The 21,826-nt window shown below is 50.6% G+C and overlaps 2 protein-coding genes across 7 annotated transcripts in view; one reads left to right on the top strand and one right to left on the bottom strand.

Moving 5' to 3' along the window:
- XPO5 (exportin 5) overlaps positions 1–11,844 on the bottom strand; it is a 29,269-nt gene extending 17,425 nt beyond the window's left edge. For 2 of the 4 annotated variants that reach the window (XM_080585761.1, XM_080585762.1), the window contains exons 1-15: positions 11,659–11,844; positions 10,852–10,973; positions 10,148–10,220; positions 9,413–9,550; positions 8,926–9,108; positions 7,919–7,960; positions 7,016–7,042; positions 6,513–6,698; positions 5,756–5,832; positions 5,223–5,322; positions 4,070–4,153; positions 3,521–3,646; positions 3,258–3,348; positions 1,656–1,784; positions 824–939 (exon numbers count right to left, since the gene is read on the bottom strand). In XM_080585761.1, coding sequence (XP_080441887.1) covers positions 824–939; positions 1,656–1,784; positions 3,258–3,348; positions 3,521–3,646; positions 4,070–4,153; positions 5,223–5,322; positions 5,756–5,832; positions 6,513–6,698; positions 7,016–7,042; positions 7,919–7,960; positions 8,926–9,108; positions 9,413–9,550; positions 10,148–10,220; positions 10,852–10,973; positions 11,659–11,763 — 1,599 coding nt within the window. In that variant the 5' untranslated portion in view covers positions 11,764–11,844. The remainder of the gene's footprint in view (positions 1–823; positions 940–1,655; positions 1,785–3,257; positions 3,349–3,520; positions 3,647–4,069; positions 4,154–5,222; positions 5,323–5,755; positions 5,833–6,512; positions 6,699–7,015; positions 7,043–7,918; positions 7,961–8,925; positions 9,109–9,412; positions 9,551–10,147; positions 10,221–10,851; positions 10,974–11,658) is intronic. The other 2 variants (XM_080585763.1, XM_080585764.1) reach the window with 1 other exon arrangement.
- Positions 11,845–11,937: 93 nt separating this feature from the next.
- Positions 11,938–21,273, top strand: POLH (DNA polymerase eta). 3 transcript variants are annotated; one of them, XM_080585766.1, is made up of 11 exons: positions 11,938–11,983; positions 12,112–12,188; positions 12,267–12,401; positions 12,496–12,707; positions 13,058–13,227; positions 15,956–16,059; positions 17,101–17,220; positions 17,977–18,100; positions 18,530–18,595; positions 19,279–19,442; positions 20,322–21,273. In XM_080585766.1, exons 3-11 carry the CDS (start codon positions 12,316–12,318, stop codon positions 21,148–21,150), a joined length of 1,875 nt encoding a protein of 624 aa, XP_080441892.1. In that variant the 5' UTR covers positions 11,938–11,983; positions 12,112–12,188; positions 12,267–12,315; the 3' UTR covers positions 21,151–21,273. The 3 variants fall into 3 exon arrangements, with proteins under 3 accessions (XP_080441892.1, XP_080441893.1, XP_080441891.1); XM_080585767.1 differs by lacking the exons at positions 11,938–11,983; positions 12,112–12,188 and adding an exon at positions 11,990–12,111; XM_080585765.1 differs by lacking the exon at positions 11,938–11,983 and having other exon boundaries at positions 11,990–12,188.
- Positions 21,274–21,826: the final 553 nt, after the last annotated feature.

Genomic DNA, 21,826 nt, shown 5'->3' with positions numbered 1-21,826 from the left:
AGGCTTCTCAGCTGAAGACTGCTTATCTCAAAGCAGAAAGAAAAGCAGTAGAAACCTCAGTTTACCTGCGTGCTCTGTGCACTTGCTGAGGAAGGAAGACAGCAGCATTGCCACTGCTGCTAGGGCAGTCTTACAAGTCAATCTGAAATCCCCAGTATTGCTTGTACCTCTGAGGAAGGCAAGTTTCCCCTCTCAGTTTGGATTCCAATTCTCCTTTTCACTGTCCAACAGATTGCATGCTTAACCAACTATACATCAACCCATGTAATTACTGTGATTAGAATTAGTGTGAGCAGCCTAACCTGACAAAAATCAAGCCAGTCTACGTGAGGCTAAGAAGAAAAAATGCTCTCCTGATTTGCCTACTGTTGCACAAACAGCAGAGAAAAATTTCATCAGATCTTCTGATCTCCCACACCCTGAGCACGAGTCCTTCTCACTCAGATAAAAGCACAGAAAATGAAAAGAAAAAACAGGTCAAATCAGAGGATGATTAAAATGAATAAATGTAGGAAATTTCTGCTTAAGCAGGCCTCTAGCAAGGCACTGTCAAACCATGTCATCTGAGCACTCTCCTGTGACCTCTCCTACCATCCGGAACCAAAAAATGTCTGACAGAATAAGCCAATATGAGACTGGTTCCACCTAAAGAAGGGTCAGTACTCATGAGAAACAGTCACCAAACAATCGTTTTTTTTTTTTTTTTTTTTTTGCATGGGGGTGAATGGTAACTACAAAGTTTTCAAGGACAACACAGGTGAAAAGAACACACGTTAACCCAAAAGAAGCCAGGAGAGCAGGTAAGAGCATCTGGTACACATACGTCTTTATCCAGGGTTCGAAACATCTGGCTGATGACGCTCTCTGAGAAGAAGGTCATGGCATCCCACTGCACAAAGGATGGGGAGAAGATGGAGCAGAGACCTTCACCTGTCTTAGCTGAAAGGAAGAGAACATTGGAGCTCTCACCATGCTCCTCCCCTCGCACACAACACCAGGCTGATAAGCTCCCACGCCGCAACATCTCAGCACTCCCAAGTACTTCAGTCACAAAGCACTCCCTACAGATGCCTAGCAGGGATGCACTGGAAGCAGTTAAGGTACTTCTTTGTGATTTGCATTATTTATGTCAAGGGTCCTGAGACACAGGTCTGATCTTTGAGGTACTCTAACGAGCAACACCAACAAATCACAGAAGGGAAAAGAAAAGGAAGGACCGCATGCCCAGACTCAGCACTGCAGGCAAGACTGCCCTCAGCGTGACTTTGCAGAGCACCACGTGGCCCTCCTTCAGAGGAGGGCAGCCAGGTGACTAACAGAGGGATTTGCCAGTCAAGCAAAACTTCCCTCAACAAAAATAATGTTACAAATTAAGGCCCACATAACTGTAAAATTCTATCAGAGGGAAGATGCACCTGCTTTGCAGAGGAGGAGCTTTCTTGCTCACCATGAGCTCTACAGTAGCTATTCCATAGGTATACAGCAAAGGATACATATTTTTTTGTTTGCTTTTGTTTTCAACTTGCAAGGACTTTGAAAGCCTGAAAACCTAGTGTAATCTCTTGGCTCCCCCTCACAAAATAAAAAAGGCCACAGAAGTTCCATCTTGACTTGAATTAAAAACCAAATCCTTATTTTTTTTCTAGATAACTTACAGTTCATGGGTCCGGTATCAACAGGAGCTGTGAGCTGGTACTTCAGCCATTCACCAGCCATTTGGAAGCCAGTTCGAGGGTCCAGACGACAAGCCATCCTCATCACCTCCCCTTGCTGGGCTCGGAAAGCTGCAGTAAAAAGAATCAGACGCCATGCAACGAGCTGATGCTACAAATGCTATCTCACCAAAGCTCACCTGCATCTTTGCAGACCTGGGAACATTTTGGACTGTTGTTCCAGCAATAGCTGTGTATTAATCTCAAATAGACAGCGAGTAAACTAGCTATAACAGGATGCACATTTTTTGGAAGAGATATAAATGGACTAAAAAATGATGGGTTAACATAAAAACAATTAAAATGCAATACGAATTATTAAAATTACTCTAAACCGAGATTTAATAAAATTGAGCTTCTGTTTTTCATTTTAAAAGATCTTTAAACTATACATGTTTGCTGTTACAAAGCACCTTGAGATACTGAGATACAAAACCCAGCATTAGGTAACTATCACTTCCCACAGCTAAACACACTTTTTCCAGTTTATTCAACTTTACCCAGTTAAGTGACAGGCTGAGAAGCTACTGCTAAAAAAAGAACCAAAAAAACACCACCCCAAACCAGCAAGTCTTGTTTTCATTTCCAAAGATATGAACAAAAGCAAAGTCAAAACAAGAAATTTCATCGGTTCCAAAATATTCCAGGACACGACCACAGAAAAGAAACAGCTCTACTGATTACAGATGCAACTTACATCGTTTAAAAGAGATGTTTGACCAAATAGTTTTATTTTGAATTTCACACCAATTTTATTTTCTCATATCCATAATACCTTCAAGACCATTTAACTCCCTAACACTATTTCACATTTTGTCTTTGTGCATTTAGCTTTTTGATTTCCACACAGATTTATTATAAGGAAAGCAAACAATCTAATAAGCAATACAAAAAATGCAACGCTCAGAATCTTCAAAAGTAACAGTAAAAAGCAAGCAGTTATTAAGAATATCCTCTCAGCCACCAAGTACCTAACTACACCAGCCAATGAGAGCCAACCTCATTTGCAGAAAATAAAATACAGAAAGAAAGCAAATATGAAATTATTAAAATCCAGGTTTCCCTGCTTGCTGGTTTAAGATCATGATTAAGATCAGCTATTTTAATTGCTCAGTCACACAGTTGGTACTGAACCAAAAGCTTCCTAGCAGGGCCAATACAGACTTTCTTTCTGGAATGACATACAAAGTCTTCTGTAAGCTGTTTTCCTCTCCTAGCCCGAGCAGGATTCCAGGCCATTTCATTTCCTCATCTAAGTGATCAAGAGGGCTATTTTCTTTGCCACTAGGTAGCAAATGCTACTTGACCATTCACCTGGCCAAAAAGCAAAATAATTGGAAAGTATGATAGCAAAATAGTAAAATGAAATGCCTGAGCCGTCGCAGGAAAGTCACAAATTCATTCAGCTCCATGATTCAGGCTGAAAGAGTCAGGACATGACTGGAAGCTGCCAAATCAACACGGCAGTCTCCGAGCTCAGCCAGCAACTGAACGTAAGAGGAAAGGCACACACAACAGCATCCGCATGGGGTGAGGGCAACTTACAGTTGAAGAAGGCATTGAAGTCCTCATCGCTGTCAAAATCGAAGCGAGAGTATTCACAACTGGGGCTGTCTGCTTTAGAGGGAAAGCCCACCTAGAGACAGAGTGGACAACATCAGGAAGGAAGAGAAGTCGCCCATCAGATCTAACACCAGCTTCAAGGAGGCGAGACTGAAGGAGCAGACAGTAAAATGCCAAGACAGAGCTGTTTGCTCAGCAGCCTGGAGATCATGTCTCTGGCACTCGCAACAGACGTTCCCACGTACCTTCACCAGGTTGGTCATAGATGCACGAAGGTACTTGGGGATCATCGCCAGCAACAAGGGGTCGCGAGACAGAACCTCGTGCCGAAAAAGGGCTCCCCACGTGATCTGAGTGGAGGATCGCAGAAACTGGGAGGGAAGAGAGGGAAAACGGGAACAGAGAAGGATTTCAGTACTGGAATCTCCACTGCTAAGCCTCCAGCGTTGCAATTAGAAGGTAAGGGCAGATTACACTGACTATTCAGCTGAGGCCAAGACACCCTGCAGGCTCAACCTAAACTTCCAGGAAGTCAAAAATCTCTCTAAATAAAAACTAGGGCTGGATGCAAATTCTGCATTAGATTCTCTACTCAGCACTTTTATGTCAGGTACCATTCCTAATGGGGTGGTAATAGAGAAACCACTTTGTATTATTTCAGGTCTTCAGCTGAACTGAGAGATTTGAGAGCAATAATTGGCAGATGAAGTTCTGCAGTTTTACATAGGGTAGCTTAATTATGAATTCACACATTCTTACACAGACCTACATAAGACTTTCAGCCCTCTACATACCTGGCTGGGGTGGGTTGTGAAGGCTAAAAATGAGTCAAGGTATTTTCCAAAGTTGGCGGGTGTTTCCACATCAGAATCTGAGCCCTGTTAGGAAGACAAAGACTTTCAGAAAAAATACTGAACGCGTGTCATGCTGGGTTCACAAGTGCCATGTCTTTGGGTAAAGCAGGAGAACTTACACCCAAGGCCACAGGCTGTGAAGGAGCAGAGACAAAACCACAGAACACCAGTGAGTTTTTCTGAAACCAGCAGCCGAATGAGTAGCAAGTTCTGCTGACCAGCCTGGGGGTGCGGGACTCAAATCCTGACCTCATTACTTTGTTATGGACTAAGAACTCCCAGTGCCTAACAGCAAGTGAAGTCCCTGTCACTGGAAGTAATAACTCACCCTTTGCTGTCTGTTCTTGTAAGGGATACATTCTCAAAGATTTTTTTTTCTTTCCCTGCCTGTGAGAATTTACTCTGCTCTATCACTTTACACAGGCTGGCTGCCTCAGTCTCCTCATGAACAGCATCTCTCAGCAAGCCTGCCTTCCTTGCTGTAGAAGCACTGTGCTGAATGAAGGGAGTGGGAATTCAGCAGTCAGCATCCCATCCAAAGTATCAGTGTGCAATTTCATCTCAACATTGACACAAACAGTATTAAAAAGATCAACAGCAGAAGAAAAACAGTGTTTCTTGTTTCTTAAGCTTGAGAGAATGTTGGTAGAAGAACAAACAGGTATACTCTTTGAGAACATCTCTGATGTTATATATGTATGTTAAGAACAACTATCTTTGAGATATTTTTAGTGGTAAAATTTAAAAAGCTTCCCACATGAGTGATTGCCTCAAGTAGTTTTCCTGTAGTAAGAGGCAGCAAGAAACTAAACAATTTTCAGTAGGTTACCGAGGTTATTGGAGATGATTCTTGATGACAGCAGGGGCCTGAAATCAGGCAGGGTCCCTTCATTCCATGTCCCTATGACTTGGCAGGATACAGTTATCCTACCTGCAAGCAGAGTCATTTCTGCCTTTTCCAAATGGGTGGAGAACCTTAGGGCTGCCAATCGTGCAGAGAGAACCCTGGTCTCATGTCAGATCAGGGTTATCTCACCCCAAGCCCTAAAAGCTAGCCTTGCGAAGACTGCTGCTGGTATTAGGAAAGACTTACTAGCAACGCACACAGCTGGCTGCCCAACGCGCACAGAACTTGGCAAAGTCTCTTCAAGAAAACATAGTGCTTCTCCACCAGGCCTTCTCCATCTGCCGTTCTGGGTGTGAAGGGAATGAAAAACACTGTTACTCATGCTGTAGGTAACTATCTTGTAGACAAAGAGAATACTAGAGCAATTAGGTTCTTTCACGGTGGGATTTTCTTTGCTTCTATCAAAAATCAAAACTTTATTGACATCTAAAACCTCCAAAATGGCTTCTTTCAGAGTCCCTCCTCATAAGTTTTAGACTAAAAGAGAAAGCTGGGGAAGCTGATATATTTATCCCACTTTGTCCTTCAAATATGGAATCTGAAAAAATTTGCAGCTTTTCAGGTTTAGGTTCAGGAAAAAAAAGGTGTTTTTTTTTCTCTCCTAACCCAGCTCCAGCTTTCTGCAGTTGAGCAGGGCTGTTTTTTTTTTTGTAAATTACTTACAGAAAGCCATTGCTATGCAGTTTTATGTGAAACAACAGCAGCAAGATGGTACTCACTGGGCAGCAGAGAGAATGTAGTGCATGGCAACATCTCCAAACAAGACCATCAGAGGTTTCCGATCCTCCAGCTTCCCCTATGTATAAGAAAAGCCAAATGCCTCGATTAGAACACAACTACTTACTCCCATCTGCAAGTGAAGTTGGAAGATCCCCATTTGTTCTTCCATCTAGGGGAAGGTTTGCATTTCACAAATGATTTCAGTAAAAACTGTTATCCTCGCACCCCACAAAGAATAAAAAAAAGGTATTATTCCTTTCAAGAATTCTCCCACAGCAACCTTAGTTGTCAGTTTAAACTGAAAAATTGATCTTCAGACACTAGCTCTTCTTCATTGCAGTCTGGCTAGTTACTTAATGGCAGCTGAGGAATACTCAGCCTTGACACTTAGCTGCCTGTAAACAGACAGGGCAAATTACCTGTTCAGAACCTGCTGTCACTGCTCTGAGCTGCTTGATGACACAGCTAGGTGACATATTTCCCACTTTCCAGTTGAAGGAAGTGAAAAAAAAATGTTAACGGGGATCTCCCAAAGTTGTGAGAAGAGGCAAGCACGCAAGTTGGAGTGTTCCAACAATTGCTCCACGTGTTGTGCTGGCACGACATTCACTATAAATGTCATTAACACAAAGCAGTCACATTTGAATGTTGTTGCCTTAAATAAAAGAGTAAAGATACCATTGTTTGGTCTGAAGAATTATATAGGAGAACAGAAGGAAAACAAAGAGGACTCAGGGTAGCTGAGGAAGAACTTACTTTCCTGCTGACAGCAATTAGGAGACACTCTGCTGCTCCTATTTGGAGCTCAGGCTCATTTAGGAGCAGACACAACATCTCCAAGAGCTTGCAGTTGTCTGCCGTGATGTGGCTCAGGGCCACCCAATCAATGTAGCCAGCCAGCGTGTTGAGTGCTGCTATCCCCACGCGGCAGTTTGCCTGGGCCTGCGAACAGAGGAAGCAAGAAGTCAGAGATGAAGAGAAACACCGGTTCCCACCTAGAACTGTCCACCCCCTGGAAAAACACCATCAGGAACTGCACTGAGAAAGTGAGGTGGCAGCAAAAGGGCCAACGTCCCCACGCTAAGGATGTCAGTTAAAGTCTTGGCATCTCTCACTTCCCTCTTCTCAGTAATTAGTATAATGAATGAAAAAAAAAACACCTGCAGGTAACAGACTCCGAAGTCTGGAAGAAGCTTGTTTCTAAACAATCTTGGTTTTAAAAATGGCTAGTGCACTAATACCTCCATAGTTCCACTCACCTTTGGTTCCTGAGCCAGATCAGTCTTCTGAAAAAGAGAACAAGGAATGGTAAGTGAGCAGCTACAGCACAAGCTTACTCCCAGCCGCTGCTGGACAGGCTTATTCTCGAGAATGCAGCCAGAAGCAGCTTCACAGAACGGCTCCCTAGTGAAAGAGGCTGCAGCAGTCTCCTGCTCAAGCCACTGCTACAGCCATCAGAACCACCTCCGCAGCCCCTGGCAGGTGAGATGACAGGACTTTCAGTTGCAGGTTAAGCCACCGTTTCCTTCTCATCCAAAAGATGACGCTCCAGTCAGCAGGCACCAGGGAGACACAGCGGACAAGAAGGAAAGGCATCTCAGTGCTTCCTGGAAGCTTCCAGGAAAGAAGCTTTTGACCTTTTAGAGTGTCTTACACCCAAGAGTCAGTCTCTGAAAGATGCTGGTGGCTTTTATCTACTGAGATTCACGTGTGAAAATGCTAAGTAATTTGTCTGTGGTTAGAATGGCAGCTGGAGAGAGTGCTGGGGCGAGAGCTTACAGCCTAAATCACAGTTGCAAACACTTAACAAGGCACCGCTTGCACCATCTTTTTACCTGACACGCAGTTTGAGGCCCTCAGAGAGGCAAGTGTTATTTGTTTTTCAGATGCAAAGACACCAGAAGCATTTCTTTCCGCTGCAAGGTTTTGGTTTGGAAACTGTCCACTAATGTATTCAGCGCAGTTACTTCAAAGTTAATCTGTTTGGGTCCCAAATATTTAACAACTGAGCTACTATTGCAGAACTGCATACTTAGAAGCACTGCAGATTACGCTCCTGGGGAACTGTCCGTCGTCCCCCCGGTCTCAGTGTGCAGGCAGGTAACTGAACACCCAACCCTCAGAATTTTCCCTGTGCACAAACACCCCAAAGATCTGCTAACCTGTGGAGTGGTGAGGGCTTCTTGTTCCTGGGGTGCTCCAACCTTGCCAATCAGAAAGATGCCACCGTTAGCAGAAGCAGCCACACTTCAGAACCTCAAGCACTGCAATTCAAACCTTACCTGGAAATGCATTTCAACCAGACTACAAAACGCACCAGGGCCTCCCACCCACCACCACGAACTATACAGAGAACTGTCTGCTCTACAGGAGAGGTTGTTCAGCCGATCAGTTTATTAGGAAAAGGAACAGAAGTCAGGTAAGGCATGTTTTTTTCATTTCTTCCCAGTTTCACTTCTAGTATAACTCTGGATTTCAATTCACAGGAAAAAAAAGGAAAAGAGATACACCTAAGCAGGTTATTTCTACATTGGTTTCTGAACTCTGCTGCACTCTCTCAAATCCACTTCCTTCTGACAAGTACAGACTGGGGCAGACATTTGCCTACGCTATTGCATCTTGACCAAGCTGCACACCTCTGACAGTAGGCAAGAATTCAGGTGAAAAAAAAAATATCTTTACACAAAAAGGAAGAGCATTCCTCACCACACCTAGGCAGAAAAGGGCCTCCTGCCCTGAGCTCTAGGAGAAAAGGACCAGAGAGGCCCAGATGCAATGTGTGTGTCAACACAAACACGACTGCAGCAAACAACAGCAGATCTGAGCCCAGGGCGACATCGCTTTACCACTGCCTGTTACATGAACTACCCCAATCTGCCTGTTCCTGCCACGACTACCCCTTGCTCTTGCCAAGCCACACGCCCCTAGTGTCGGCCAGCTGAGCATTGCAGCAATGCTCACGAGGCACGTGTCCACTCGAGCCATTTACACTCCAAATCCAAACTATCAACGCTAAACCTGTCAGCCCTGTCACAGCAGATCCCTGCCCCACACCTACAGCAACGGGTTTCAGACAGTTTCTGCCCTTGCTTCCCAAGACGTGCGAGTTGCATGCCAGTTCCTAAATGCCTCCAAGCAGTGAGTGAGCCTAATGAAAGGAGACGCTTACCATGCGCCTGTACTTGTTGACATTCTGCTGCAGGGCCGTTAGCAGGAAGCTGAAGATCTTCTCCATGTTCTGGGTGAGGGTTTGCTGGATATCTCGTCGCCGCTGGGTGGGCAGCGTTTGGAAAGTCACCACGTCCTCTGCCAAACGTAGGAGGATGAACATCACCAGTTCTGTCTGAGTTTCCTAATGTCCCAAAATGAAGCACACTCCATGAGCACAGCTGAAACATTAAAATCCCTACAGATAAGTTCAGAGATGCAGAAAGTAATCATAGATGAAGATACAAGTCACGTTTTGGGAAAAGAAAACAGAAGGAGGGCTCTCTCTGCTAAAACCATCTCCTAGAATAACTGACTCTTGCAGGTACTTTTTGAGTGCGTCGTCAGCCTGTCTCACCTGACCATGAGTTAGGCTTTCCTCAGAATCACAGAAGACCGAAACCCACCCTACCAGCAAGAGGAAGGGAACAGCCAGGTGTGGTTCATACCCCTTGCTTGGAGAGGGTATCCAGCTCCTTTAGCATGTCAGGCCAGTGCTGAGGCCATTCACGCTTGATCATCTCCACCACGATGCGAGACAGAACATCCTTAATGTGACTTTCCTCCTCTAGGATACTTTGAGTTCCCTGTGAGAAAAGAGGGGCACAGTTACACAAGCACGTAAACACCAGACAATTATAATTCTGTCACAGAATTGTCCAGTGATTGCAAATATTCTAAACGACAAATGAAAAAAAGAACACCACCAAACCCGAGAACAACAATATAGGGAAACTCCACATCTCAGCTACCTTGAGCAGGACTCCTACCCTCCCAAGCATCCACAGCTGGTGAACTCTAGGAACCAAAACAATTTTCCTCAAAGGGAACTCACCCAGCCATGACAACAACCACAACTGTAAAGTAAACATGACTAAGATAACGGCTTTAGTATTCTTGCAAAGATAAAACATTTGTATTTACTGAAAGTCCTTCTAAGAAAGCAAAAGTAACTCACAGAAGCCTCACAGCCTCCTGCCACGGACATCACTGTTCTACAGGTGACCTGACTACAACACGAAATAAAACACTGCAACAACCAGGGATGCACAGCAAGAGAGTAACGATATCCAGACTTGAATTCAGGTCCTCTGTGCTAATTAACAGGAGTTTTTTCACCTTTTTGCTCCCACTTTCTATCTCCAAGTGAAAGAATCATGCTTCAGAGACTAGGAAGTACTTACATTGGATATGAGACCCATGACATTGTTCTTTAGATAAACCTTTTCCAGGCGAGGCATATTGTTCCAGCGGAACCTGTTCAAAAGAGTTAGAAAGAAGAGAGGAAAGAAAGGACCCCAAGTCAAAACGTTTATGAAGATCTCTGACTTGATTCTCACTGGACCACCACTTCTTTACCCAAACTAGATAGAATGAGACGCTGGAGCCCAATGTCCCTGCCACTGCCCAATCGCTTAACGAAAAGGCTGAGTTAAAACTGCTGCTGGCAAATGGGCGTGCTCTGCTGAGGTCAACAGACACGAGAAGCAGCAGCAAAGCACAAAGCATCAGGTCTGTAGAGGCGACAGAGAGAGGAATCTCAGAACTGAACTAATACAAAGCCTCTTTGTTAGCATGAGGCTAATGATAGAGAACACTGCAAAGGACCTACTTGTAACCCCGCGTGCCTGTTTACATCTTGCAGTGTGAACGTGGCTCAGAGCTTGGTGAATTAACCCTCCCAACCTGCCCGAAAGCCTTCTTCTCCTCAGAGGAGAAAGGAGAAAAAGGAATAGCAAGCGGGCCATTAGCCATCCCCTGCTGCAGGACAGGCTCTCTGTGTGCCGAAACCTCCCCCTGGAGCCAGGAGGCATCGAAGGGGAGTGGAACAAGGACCAGCGGCTGGCTGGAAGTGGACCGGCCCCCAGCCCTGGCGGAGCACCCTTACTTGACCACATGCTCCAGGATCTGCAGGCCGAAGTGCCGGACGATGGCCGTCTGCGTCTTCTCGGCCAGCTTCAGCCCGCAGGGCACGCAGATGGGACACTTCTCCTTGAACTCCTCGCAGAACTGCTCGGGGACACGGACAGACACACGGCGGCCGCTCAGCGGGGCCATTCACCTCCCCGGGAGCTGAGCAACCCCCGGTGGGGACCCCCGTGACCCCCCCAGCACCTCGCAGCCTCCCCCCAGCACCTCGCAGCCTCCCCCAGCACCTCAGAGCCGCCCCCCAGCACCTCGCAGCCTCCCCCCAGCACCTCAGAGCCGCCCCCCACCACCTCAGAGCCGCCCCTCTGCACCTCAGAGCCGCCCCCCAGCACCTCGCAGCCCCCCCCAGCACCTCAGAGCCGCCCCCCAGCACCTCAGAGCCGCCCCCCAGCACCTCAGAGCCCCCCCAGCACCTCAGAGCCGCCCCCCAGCACCTCAGAGCCGCCCCCCAGCACCTCGCAGCCCCCCCCAGCACCTCAGAGCCGCCCCCCAGCACCTCAGAGCCTCCCCCCAGCACCTCAGAGCCTCCCCTCAGCACCTCGCAGCCCCCCAGCACCTCAGAGCCTCCCCTCAGCACCTCAGAGCCTCCCCCCAGCACCTCAGAGCCGCCCCCCAGCACCTCAGAGCCGCCCCCCAGCACCTCAGTGCCTCCCCTCAGCGCCCCAGAGCTGCCCCTCAGCGCCTCCCCCGGCATTTGGGACCCCCCCACACCTCCAGACCGGCCCCCTGCGGGGCCCCGCGTGGCCGGGGGCAGGGCACCGCGTACCTTGAGCGCCTCCAGGCGGTAGCGCTGCGTGGAGGCCGGGTCCATGATCACCGTCACGGCCTTCACCAGCTGCTCGCACAGCCCGCTCACCTGCTCGGCCGACATGATGATGGCGGCGGCGGCCCCGCGCCACCGGCCGCCGGCGTGCGGGGTGGGAGGGGGGAGGGAGCACGCGGCGCAGGCGCTATGCGCGTGCGCGGCGAGGAAAAAATGGAGGAGGGGGAAGGCGTGCGTGTGGGTGTCCCGTTAGAACTACAAGTCCCGGCGTGCCCCGCGCGCCGCCTACAGCTCCCGATAGGCCGCGGGGCGCGGCGGCGGGCGGGCGGTCAGTCGGGCGGGTGGCGGCGGAGAGGGAAGGAGGGGTGTCGCTGCTGCTCCGCCGCCGCCGCCATCATGTCGCGGGGTCGGGAGCGGGTGGTGGCCCTGGTGGACATGGACTGCTTCTTCATGCAGGTGGAGCAGCGCTTCGACCCGCAGCTGCGCGGCCGGCCCTGCGCCGTGGTGCAGTACAACAAGTGGCAGGGCGGCGGGTAGGTGCCGCTCGCGGTGTCGCGGTGCCGCCGTGCCGCGGTGCCGCCGTGCCCACCCGGCGCCCCGTTGCCTTGCAGGATCATCGCAGTGAGCTACGAGGCGCGCTCCTTCGGCGTGGCCCGCGGGATGTGGGCGACCGAGGCGCGGGCGCTGTGCCCCGAGCTGCTGCTGGCCAGGGTGCCCGAGGCGCGGGGCAAGGCCGACCTCAGCCGGTGAGCGGGGACACCGGGATGGGGGGGCGGGGACGGGGACGCACCGGCCCCGGGAGCCGCTCCCCGGGCCCTGGCTGAGGCTGTGGCCCGGCAGGTACCGGGAGGCCAGCGCCGAGGTGATGGAGGTGCTGTCGCGCTTCGCCGCCATCGAGCGGGCCAGCATCGACGAGGCGTACCTGGACCTGACGGGCAGCGCTCGGGAGAGGCTGCGGGAGCTGCGGGGCCGGCCCCTGGGTGCCGAGCTGCTGCCCACCACCTTCGTGCAGGGGCTGCCCGCCGGCCCGGACCCCCAGCACGCCGCCAAGGGTAGGCAGGAGCCGGCCCCGGTGGCCCCGAGGGGCTCCCGGTGGCCGGGCCGGAGCTTGGTGCGGCGGGGATGCTCCGACGGCTTGGCTGCGAGGGATGAGCCCGCTCCTGCTGCTCCCCCTTCGTGCTCCTCAGCAGCGTCACAGCATGAGCTGCTTCATCCTTCTGGAGACACAGCACTGTAACCAGGATCTCTGGTTTCCCCACCGCTAAGGCGCCTGCTGCTCCCCCTTGCCGTTGGCTTGCAGCTACGGGTGCACGCAGCTCTTCCCTAGGGCTTGCCGGTGGTACCGGCCCCTTTGCTGGGCTCACCGATGCCCACGCCGGTCCCCTTTGTGTCCCCCTTCTAGAGGAGCTGCGGGAGCGTGGCGTGCAGGAATGGCTGGCATCGCTGTCCTTCGATAACCCCGACTGTCCTGACCTGCAGCTGACTATGGGAGCGGTAATCGTGGAAGAAATGAGGGTGGCCGTAGAGAAAGCCACTGGGTTCAGGTGCTCAGCTGGGATTTCGCACAACAAAGTACGTGTGTAAGGTGCCAGCCCGACTTCTCTGAGTAGCAGGGTCAGAACATGTGGTGGATCCTCTGCTAGATGGAAGATGAGTGGGGAATGCAGCCGTGTATGAGCACGCCTTCAGGGAAATTACAGGACATCTGGGAATGTGAGGAAAACTCCTCACAGAGATGTAGCCTGTGCAGCCAGCAATCTGTTAATTTACTAGCTGGGTTCATGGTGTACTCTAACCACTTTTCTCACTAGGAAGAAAACGTTTTTGAGTCCCTCAGGAGAGTTGCAAAACACAACAGCTTAAAGCAGGTAGCACCCTGAGTTTTAGGGAACAGTGGGTCCATCAAGGGAATGTTTTTTACTGACTTGTTTTCCAGTGATTTGGAGGAAGAAGAAAAGCAGTTTGGTGGCTCTGAGGTGAGTTGAGTTGCTTTTCCTCTTTCTGGTCAATCAGTCTTTACCCGCTGTTAGCCACGCTTTGGGTGCTGCTCAGCCAGCTGCTGAGAGCACATCATGCACGACAGCAGCTGCAGAAACAAACTGACTTTGATGCTGCAGTTGTGGATGGTTTCCTGCTGGGTGAAATGCTTTGGGTGGTTTTACTGATAGCCCCTAACGCTTGTTTCAGCCTTTGCAGGAAAGGCTGGTGCATACAGAGACGAGGTGGCTGTGGAAGCACCTTAGCACATTCTGCACAGTCATGTGCAGGCGTTTGACCTGGTGGTCTCTGCATTGCGCTTGATAGCATAGATAAAGAGTTCTTTAGGGACAGCATAGTCCATCGTAATTTCCTTATTTCCCTTGAAAAATAAAATAGAATGCTGGCATAGAAACTGGATGGGAGCTGGGAGATGCTCTTAGGAAGAGCAGGAATGTTCTCTGTTATTGCTGTTAGGCAGAGCAAAAAGGCCAGCTGAGCATCCCTTCCGGTGGAAGTTTCTACACCAGTGCTCATCCTCAGCTAGCTCTGCAGAGAGAGTTCCAAGACATCTGTTCAGTCTTTATCCTTTTCTTATTTTGGTCAGAGCCTATATATTTAAAGTTGTAACTGATGAACCCTTTCTGCAAAGGCTGAGTCAAGTGTTAGGGGCTCTCAGTAAAACCACCCAAAGCATATCACCCAGCAGGAAACCATCCACAACTGCAGCAGCATCAAAGTCAGTTTGTTTCTGCAGCTGCTGTCGTGCATGAAGTGCTCCTGGGGCAGCTCTCAGCAGCTGGCTGAGCATCACCCACAGCATGGCTAACGGCGGGTAAAGACTGACCAGAAAGAGGAAAAGCAACTCGACTCACCTCAGGGCCACCAAACTGCTATTCTTTTTCCTCTTAAATTGTTGGGAATTTGTGTCAGTAAAACAGTCTTTCCCTGCGTGCATCCACTGTTTCCTAAAAGTCAGCGTGGAGGTTTCCTGCTTTAAGCTCTTGTGTTTTTCCTGTTTTAAAACCCATTTCTTCCCAGTGAGCTAGGGTTAGAGGACACCAGGAACTCAGCTGATAAAGAGGGAACGGCTGCAGGGATTACTGGTGAATGTTGAGCACAGGTAGAGCTAAGGGCCCGGGCTGTGAGAGTTTTGAGCTTAAATCAGAGCAGAAAAGTCCAGAACCAGTCTGAAATCCTTCCTATTTCAGTGGCTTATAGGGGGCGAAAAAAAGAAACTAGGAGGCTTTTGGCTAAGTTGCAGTAAGTTAGGAATTAGTCTGGAGTTATTGTGGACAATCAGCAGGATGAGTCAGTAACAGGAGCGCTCTTGTAGAAAAGGCAAGTCCTGCTTCAGCGTGTGTTAATCAGAGAGGTGTCAGAAAAAAAGTAGATTACTTCTCCCCATGAAGTCTCAGCCACTGGTTCAGTTTGCAGCAGTTCACTACAGGAACAGTGTGGGTAGACTTGGAAGAATCTCCAGTGAAACAAGAATAACGATAATTGGGCATCTGGAAAATGACTGAATGAGAAGAGTTGAAGGAAAAAGATCAAATTCCTCTAGAAAAGAGTGAGGACGTGTAAGCCTGTGAGAAAGGCCTCTAATAAAGATCATAGCTTAATCTGTGGGAAGGAAGCTTTGTTTAGTTATAGGATGTAAAGCAGTTATAGGGGCAAAGCAGTGAAAGAGGAAAATTATTGGATTTTGTAATTAAAAAAAAAAAGCTATGCTTATTTCTGGCTAGTCTGTGTATTCTTGATCTTGAGTTAGATGAGGGTGGGAGGGGAAGCTGTGTAGCAGGTGGGTGAGAGGACATCCCTTCCAAGAGCTGCTGTATTTTGCAGATTTCCTTTTGCAGCGTTATGCTGCTGCGGACCCCACAGACAGAAGATTAAAACAGTGACACTGAGAAAAAGCAAGGTAGAGACAGAAGACGACGGAGAGAGCATAGCGAGAGAAATAGCGGGGGGAGGCTTATGGGGGTGCTCTGGAAGCTCTAATGTGCTTGCCTGATGGAAACTAAGCCAGTTAGAGCAGGGGATAGGATAGATCCCCCGAGCTGCCTGGAGCAGAAGTCTGGCCCTTCGCAGAGGCATGAGTCTGGCAGCAGCAGCGCTTTCAGAGCCCCCAGCCAGCACACACCAGTCCCAGGCTGGCTGGGCTGCAGAGCCAGCAGTGGTGTGATTTATACGTCCTTCCTAGCAGCTGCTCCACGGGCAGCCCTCGGTGCTGCTACAGCACGTGCCGTTAGGTACAGTCCTTGGCAGTAACGCCGGCGTAGGGTTTGTAATAACAGGCTTTCCACCCTCTTCCATGTTACAGATGCTGGCGAAACTGGCCTGTGGGTTAAACAAGCCCAACCGCCAGACACTGGTATCTTCACGATCTGTCCCGCAGCTCTTCAGCCAGATGCCTGTCAGCAATATGTAAGTACTGGGGAGCTGCCTGCTTCCGTGCAGCTTGGGGCTTGGGCTGAGCTGTTCTGTGGCGAGAGCGTGTGCTTGAAAGGCCGGAGCTGTGCTTCCACAATCCGGGCTTTTATCAGGAAGAGGGCCTTGTTTGTCTTCGCTGCTGGGGTACTTGCTTCAGTGGGTTTTGTCGTTGCTTGCATAAGGAGAACCAAAATGACTTGGGGGTAGGAAACGGTTCCTGGCCACCTCAACAGAGAGCAATTTAATGCTAATTTATAGCAGCCAGCAAAGGCTTTCAACATCCACAGTAAGCGCTCACCAGTGTGTGTAAGAGGGAGAGGAAATCCTGCTAGGAATCCCTCACGGCTGTGCGTGACAGTTCAAGAGGAGCATGCTTGGGAGTCACAGCCCTGCCAGTGAAGGAATCGCACCTGAAGAGCTCAGCAGCATCTTCTGGGCAGCCTTTCCCTGGGAAGAGCTGTCCTCAGGATGACTGCTGGGATGCACGGGTGTAAGGCGGCAGCAGCCGTGGGCAAGGGGACCATAGCTGTGCCCCAGCGTGAGTGACAGAGCTGCGCTCCCAGAAAGCTGCTGTGGTTTCATTTTGAACACACCGGTGCTGTTCCTTGTGTGGGGAAGTGTCACCAGCCCCGCTGCTCTGGAGGAATGTGTCTCCAGTGTCCAGGCCTGCAGTGGCTTTCTGCCTTCGCTGTGTCACTAGTGATAGAAAAGTGTGTGTTGGGGGGAAGGGTCCTGTCCATGTAGAAAGGAAGCAGGGAGCATGTGAGATGTTCTTCAGGGCATAGTTTGGGATCGTCTTTTGAAGATGGATCTGAGAGAGGCGCTGAAACTAGGTGAGCCAAGGAACAATTCCCACTTCAGCTCTCATGCATCCCTCTACTGTGAGCAGAAGACTTGTTATGTACCAAGTGTTCCTTTTTGTCCTCCTAACTTCTGACTGCTTCTGGTTGCCCTGAACTAGAGGCAGCTGCTGCACGAAGGCTTAGTGTAGTCGTCCACACGGTGCTTCATTTTCTTTCTTTTTCTCTACTGTAGCCGTAACCTGGGGGGCAAGCTTGGTGCTGCCATCACGGACATCCTGGAAGTGGAGTACATCGGGCAGGTGACGCAGTTCAGTGAGACAGAGCTCCAGACTCACTTTGGAGACAAGACAGGGTAACGATGTACCGCTTGCCGCAGTTTGGCTCTTGACAGGAACCAAGACTTCCTTTTGATTGTAGGTTGTTCTGAAGCAGTTAGGAAGGTTAGGAGGCAAAAATTCAGTGACATCTTTGAAGGAGCAGAAGCAATGGTGCAGCAGGCCTACAGACAGGCTTCTGGGCTTGCCCTCTCCCACACACCCTCACCAAGACAACATTTTGCCTGTCACCAGCTCCTCTGCCCTGCTCCGCGGTGCCTAAGGATGGAGCCGAGCGGGACCAGGGCTCTCAGCAGACTCGACAGTGTCAGTACAGAGGGAGTTACAAGGCCGGTCTGGAGCTTGAAACACCACTTCTGGGCTCAGTGGTGGTTGGGGTGCCCTGCAGACTGGCGAACTGTTGCCACCTCAGGAGAAAGGAGGCAGAGGAGCTGAGCTGACAGGCAGTTGTGGCCTGAAGGGAGCCTGCCTGTCCAGCTGCTGGGGGTGAGGCAGTGCCGCAGCTCGCACAGATGAAAGCAAGGCTCAGCAGAGGGCTGATGTGCTGCCTCGTGGTCAGGGAGGGAGGCAGTTTGTCACTGCTAACATCAGAGCAGGGACTGAATCCCAGAGTGCCTGTTGTGCCATGGTCAGGGCTGTCACAGCTGCCTGTGCTCAGGGCAGCAAACTATCCACTGGCACCTGCAGGAACACTGCAGCGGGTGTCCCTGGGTTTACACATTTCTACAGGGGCTGCGTTGGCTCATTTACCTCATGCTTCCTTTGGCTTTCAGGTCCTGGCTCTATGACTTGTGCAGAGGAATTGATGACGAACCCGTCAAAAATCGGCACTTGCCTCAGTCCATTGGCTGCAGCAAGAACTTCCCTGGGAGGACAGCCCTGGCCACACAGAAGGAGGTAGGAGAAGCCCACACATGGCAAAAAAAGCTTGGCCTTTGGACCGGATAAGAAAAGAACATTAAAAGCAGAAACTAGCTTGCAAAAACAGTGCTTTTCTGTGTCACAGTGCCCTGAAACCTGGGCTAGGGGCCTGGTAGGGTGGAGGGATTTGAGACCCATGAATTAGAGAAATCCCTTGTTGACAGAGTAGCATTGACAAACTCTTCCACAAAAAGGTCCAGCCTTGTAATTTCCATGAGCAAAATGGGCCTGTGCTGTTCAAAAGGTATTCGTGGTGCCAAGCTTCCAGGGCTGATTGCTAGAAAGAAGGTAATTAGCCCGAAGAGGGAGGAGGCACCTTCCATGTTTTCTGGGGGGAGCATTGCTCTGGCCTGGTGGCAGTGCTATCAACACGGGCCCAAGCCTGCTTGTTACTGTTTTGTCCAGGTGCAACACTGGCTCCTGCAGCTGGCCTTGGAGCTGGAATCCAGACTGATCAAGGACAGGAGTCAGGTAAGGGGTGGACAGCATCCTTCCTGCTGTGCCCGAGGAGGCCAGGCCTTCAGGAGGCCACGTGGTGCTGTTTGCAGGAGGCTGAGGCTGGTGGTGGTGGTGGGAGGAGGGTCTGCCTGTTCTCGGCTGTTCTCTTGCGCTGAGGTGCTGCAAAAAGGTGTGCGAGAGCCCAGCCAGCAAGGATGGCTCTGTCCCAGAACACTGCAGGGCTAAGGATGGTCCTTGCCCTGTGCTTTAGGACACAGCGACCTGAAAGCCTACTGCATCCTCATCCTGCCTTGCTGCTGCTCCGCTGCAGCTTGCAAGCCCTTTGCTCTTGAAAAGCGATATGGTCAAACCCACAAGTGGCAGACTGCAGGCCAGGGTGAGGTCAGTCTGCTGCTAGCTTCACCGCTGCAGGGAGGCCGAGAAGCGGTGCACAGCTGCCTTTGAAGAAAAGCAAGGACAAAATGCTTGCCAACCTGCATGATGCAGCTGTGCAAGTCCTCGCTGTCCTGTGTCACACCCCTTGGAGACCAGGCTGGGCAGGACAAGCTGCTGTCTGTCACGCAGCATCAGAAGTGGTAACTGATAGCAGAGGGCTCTGGGCAGCGAGGCCATCTCCGCAGCCATTCCTGCTCTTCCCTGTAGATGTCGCTTGCAACTCAGCTATGTCTTAACTCAGCTATGTCTTCTCTCCGCAGAACCACCGAGTGGCCAAGCAGCTCATGGTGGTCATCCGCATGCAGGGAGACACCCGGCTGTCACGCTTCTGCGCCGTGACCCGCTACGATGCCCAGAAGATCTACAGCGATGCCTTCGCCCTCATCCAAAACTGCAACATGGCCGGGGCTCACCAGGCAGCCTGGTGAGTGGGGGAGGAAGTGATTCGTGTCCCTTCTGGGGTTTGCTCTGGCGCGGGGGGTGCAGGATGAACAGGGACCTGACAGATGGGAACGAGAGGCTCGTGCCGACTGGCAGGAAGAGCGATTCCTGGCCCATGCACAGCAGAGTGCGTTGACCTCTGCGTTAGTGCTAGGACAGCAATTGGGCTGGCATCTAGTCCCACATCTGGCCAGACAACTCCAAATTCTGTACTTGGAGCTGATGACTGCTACTGGCACAGGGGAGTCCAGCCGGAGCGAGGCAGTCCTTGCTGCCTTGTGTGCGAGAAGCTAGCCGGGCCTTGCTCTCCTCCCCGAAGGACAATGGTGCTTCTTGAGAGGGAGGTGTTGGGGCAAGGAGAAACACTAGGTTGCACTGCTCCTGTGCTTGATGTTACTTCCCTCCCTCACGCTCTGCGGTGAAGGCTGGGGTGTGCTTAAAGCAAGACAGTACTGTTAGGCTCTGACAAGGCTGCTGCTCCCTGAAGCCCCCTCTCTTTGACTAGAAGCCTCACCGCAGCTCCAGCCTGTGGTGGACTGAAAGTGCAGGCGGGCAGCTGGCTACCCCTGCTCCAGTGCCTGGTTGCTTTTTTCTTGGGGGAAAATGCTGTTCTGGGAAGAGGCTTTCTGCTCTGCCCAACCCAGCCTGCTGTGTCCGTGAGACTGTGTTGCAGAGATAGCGACGCTAACACTTTGTTACAGGAAACCTCCTTCCCACCCCTTGCCAGATACCCAGACTAAGCTCTTTTGCATGTTTCCCTATCCCCTGCCCGTGAACATTGTATGTTGCTTAAAGTCTTACCTCAAAGGACGTTTTGCTTCCCAGGATGGTGTCTGAGTCAATCTTGTTCTGTCCCTTGCAGGTCTCCGCCGCTCATATCCGTGCTTCTCTCAGCAAGCAAGTTCTCAGAGGCCCCCACGCTCCTTTCTGCAGGTATCGCCACCTTCCTGACTAGCGACACTCAGCCTGATGGCACTGACAGTGCAAAGACCGCGTCTTGCAGGAGGCCCAGGGTCAAGTTTTTCAGGAGCCCAAGCAAAGAGCATAGACAGAAGCCGGCTAATGCTATTGAGTCGTTCTTCCAAAAGGCAGCAGAAAAGCGGCAGTCACAGGCAGCAGCAAGCAGCCTGCCAGCTGCTACCACCTCCCCAGAGCACCCGGAGGGAGCTGCTGTTGGACTTGCCTCTGAGCACCGTGATCTGGAGTCCCCCGTGAAGCAGAGTCCCAGAGATGGGAGCCCTACTTCTCCTTGCAAGAGGCTTCCCTGTGAGACGTTGCTGTCTGATGCTACGCAAACACCCTCGACTCCACCCAGCTCCAGGATGCTTCTGAAATTAGAGCCAGCTATGGAAGGAAACGAGCAGAACTTGCCACCCTCTCCTGAGCTCACCCTGTTCCCTCATGCCTCGCCGGGGGACCAGCAGCGCTGTGAGAAGTGCGGCCAGCACGTGCTGGTGTGGGAGCTCCCGGAGCACATGGACTACCACTTCGCCGTGGAGCTGCAAAGCTCCTTCCTGGAGTCCAGCTTCCCCACAGCTCCAGTGGCAGTTCCCAGCCCAAAGGCTGCAGCTTCCAGGTCTCCTGCCAAGGCAAAGAACAAGCCCAAGACTCCGGCAGGATCTAGTGCAAAACGACCTAGGGAAGGTGTGACAAGGACTTTAGATTTTTTCTTTAAACGCTCACCTCCTTAACATCCAGCCCTGCTGGGAGTTTTTAGATAATCGCCGTTTTTAAATACGGTTAAAAGTTTTTATACTGCCTTGCCAGGTTTTAATGCAGAAAAGTCTAATAAATTATCTCTACCCCAAGTCTAAGAGGAACTGGAACTGATGAATAGTGAGTGTGTGGTGCAGGACGTACCCAGCTTTGCAAATTGCTCAGATTTGCTAGCCTGCTTGGTGCTACCAGAAGCTGCATCATACTCGCCTACACCTCCTGCCATGGGTATTTCCATAGCCTCTCTGCTCTGTAAGTAATGCTCTTGCTTTTTCCTGGGATGGGAACGGTGGCTCCCAGCACTGTAAAAGCAGGCACTGGGAGCACAGTGGCTTATCCTAGGGCATCTCCAGCCAAGACTAGTCCTGAACCTCAATCCAGTCACTTCGGATGAGGCCTTCACCTCGTGATTGTTCTCCCCTGGCCGCAGTTGCAGGCCTTGTCCTTACAGTATTTTATGTACAGTAGCTTAGTCCTATGGTTGCATCTCTACTCAACAGGAGAATTTTTTTTTTCCTTCCACCAAACTGGATTTTTCCATTGTATTGTTTCTTCTACAGAAGGATTTTTTTTTTTAATATATAGTTTGACAACTCTCTCTATGTAGCAGTCCAGTGCATGATGTTTATCACCAGCTCTGGAGCGCCCAAG

The sequence above is a fragment of the Anser brachyrhynchus genome (genome assembly GCF_964034855.1).
Source record: "Anser brachyrhynchus genome assembly, chromosome: 3".
NCBI lineage: Eukaryota > Metazoa > Chordata > Aves > Anseriformes > Anatidae > Anser > Anser brachyrhynchus.
Note: the sequence above shows the minus strand (reverse complement) of the source record. Positions and strands in the feature narration are given on the sequence as shown.

Bases quoted from the DNA above. Each gene is read 5' to 3' on its own strand.
- POLH (XM_080585765.1), top strand. From the start codon at position 12,052: ATGTCGCGGGGTCGGGAGCGGGTGGTGGCCCTGGTGGACATGGACTGC. The intron at 12,189-12,266 runs GTAGGTGCCGCT...GTTGCCTTGCAG, and splicing joins AACAAGTGGCAGGGCGGCGG to GATCATCGCAGTGAGCTACG. The intron at 18,101-18,529 runs GTAGGAGAAGCC...TGTTTTGTCCAG, and splicing joins CCCTGGCCACACAGAAGGAG to GTGCAACACTGGCTCCTGCA.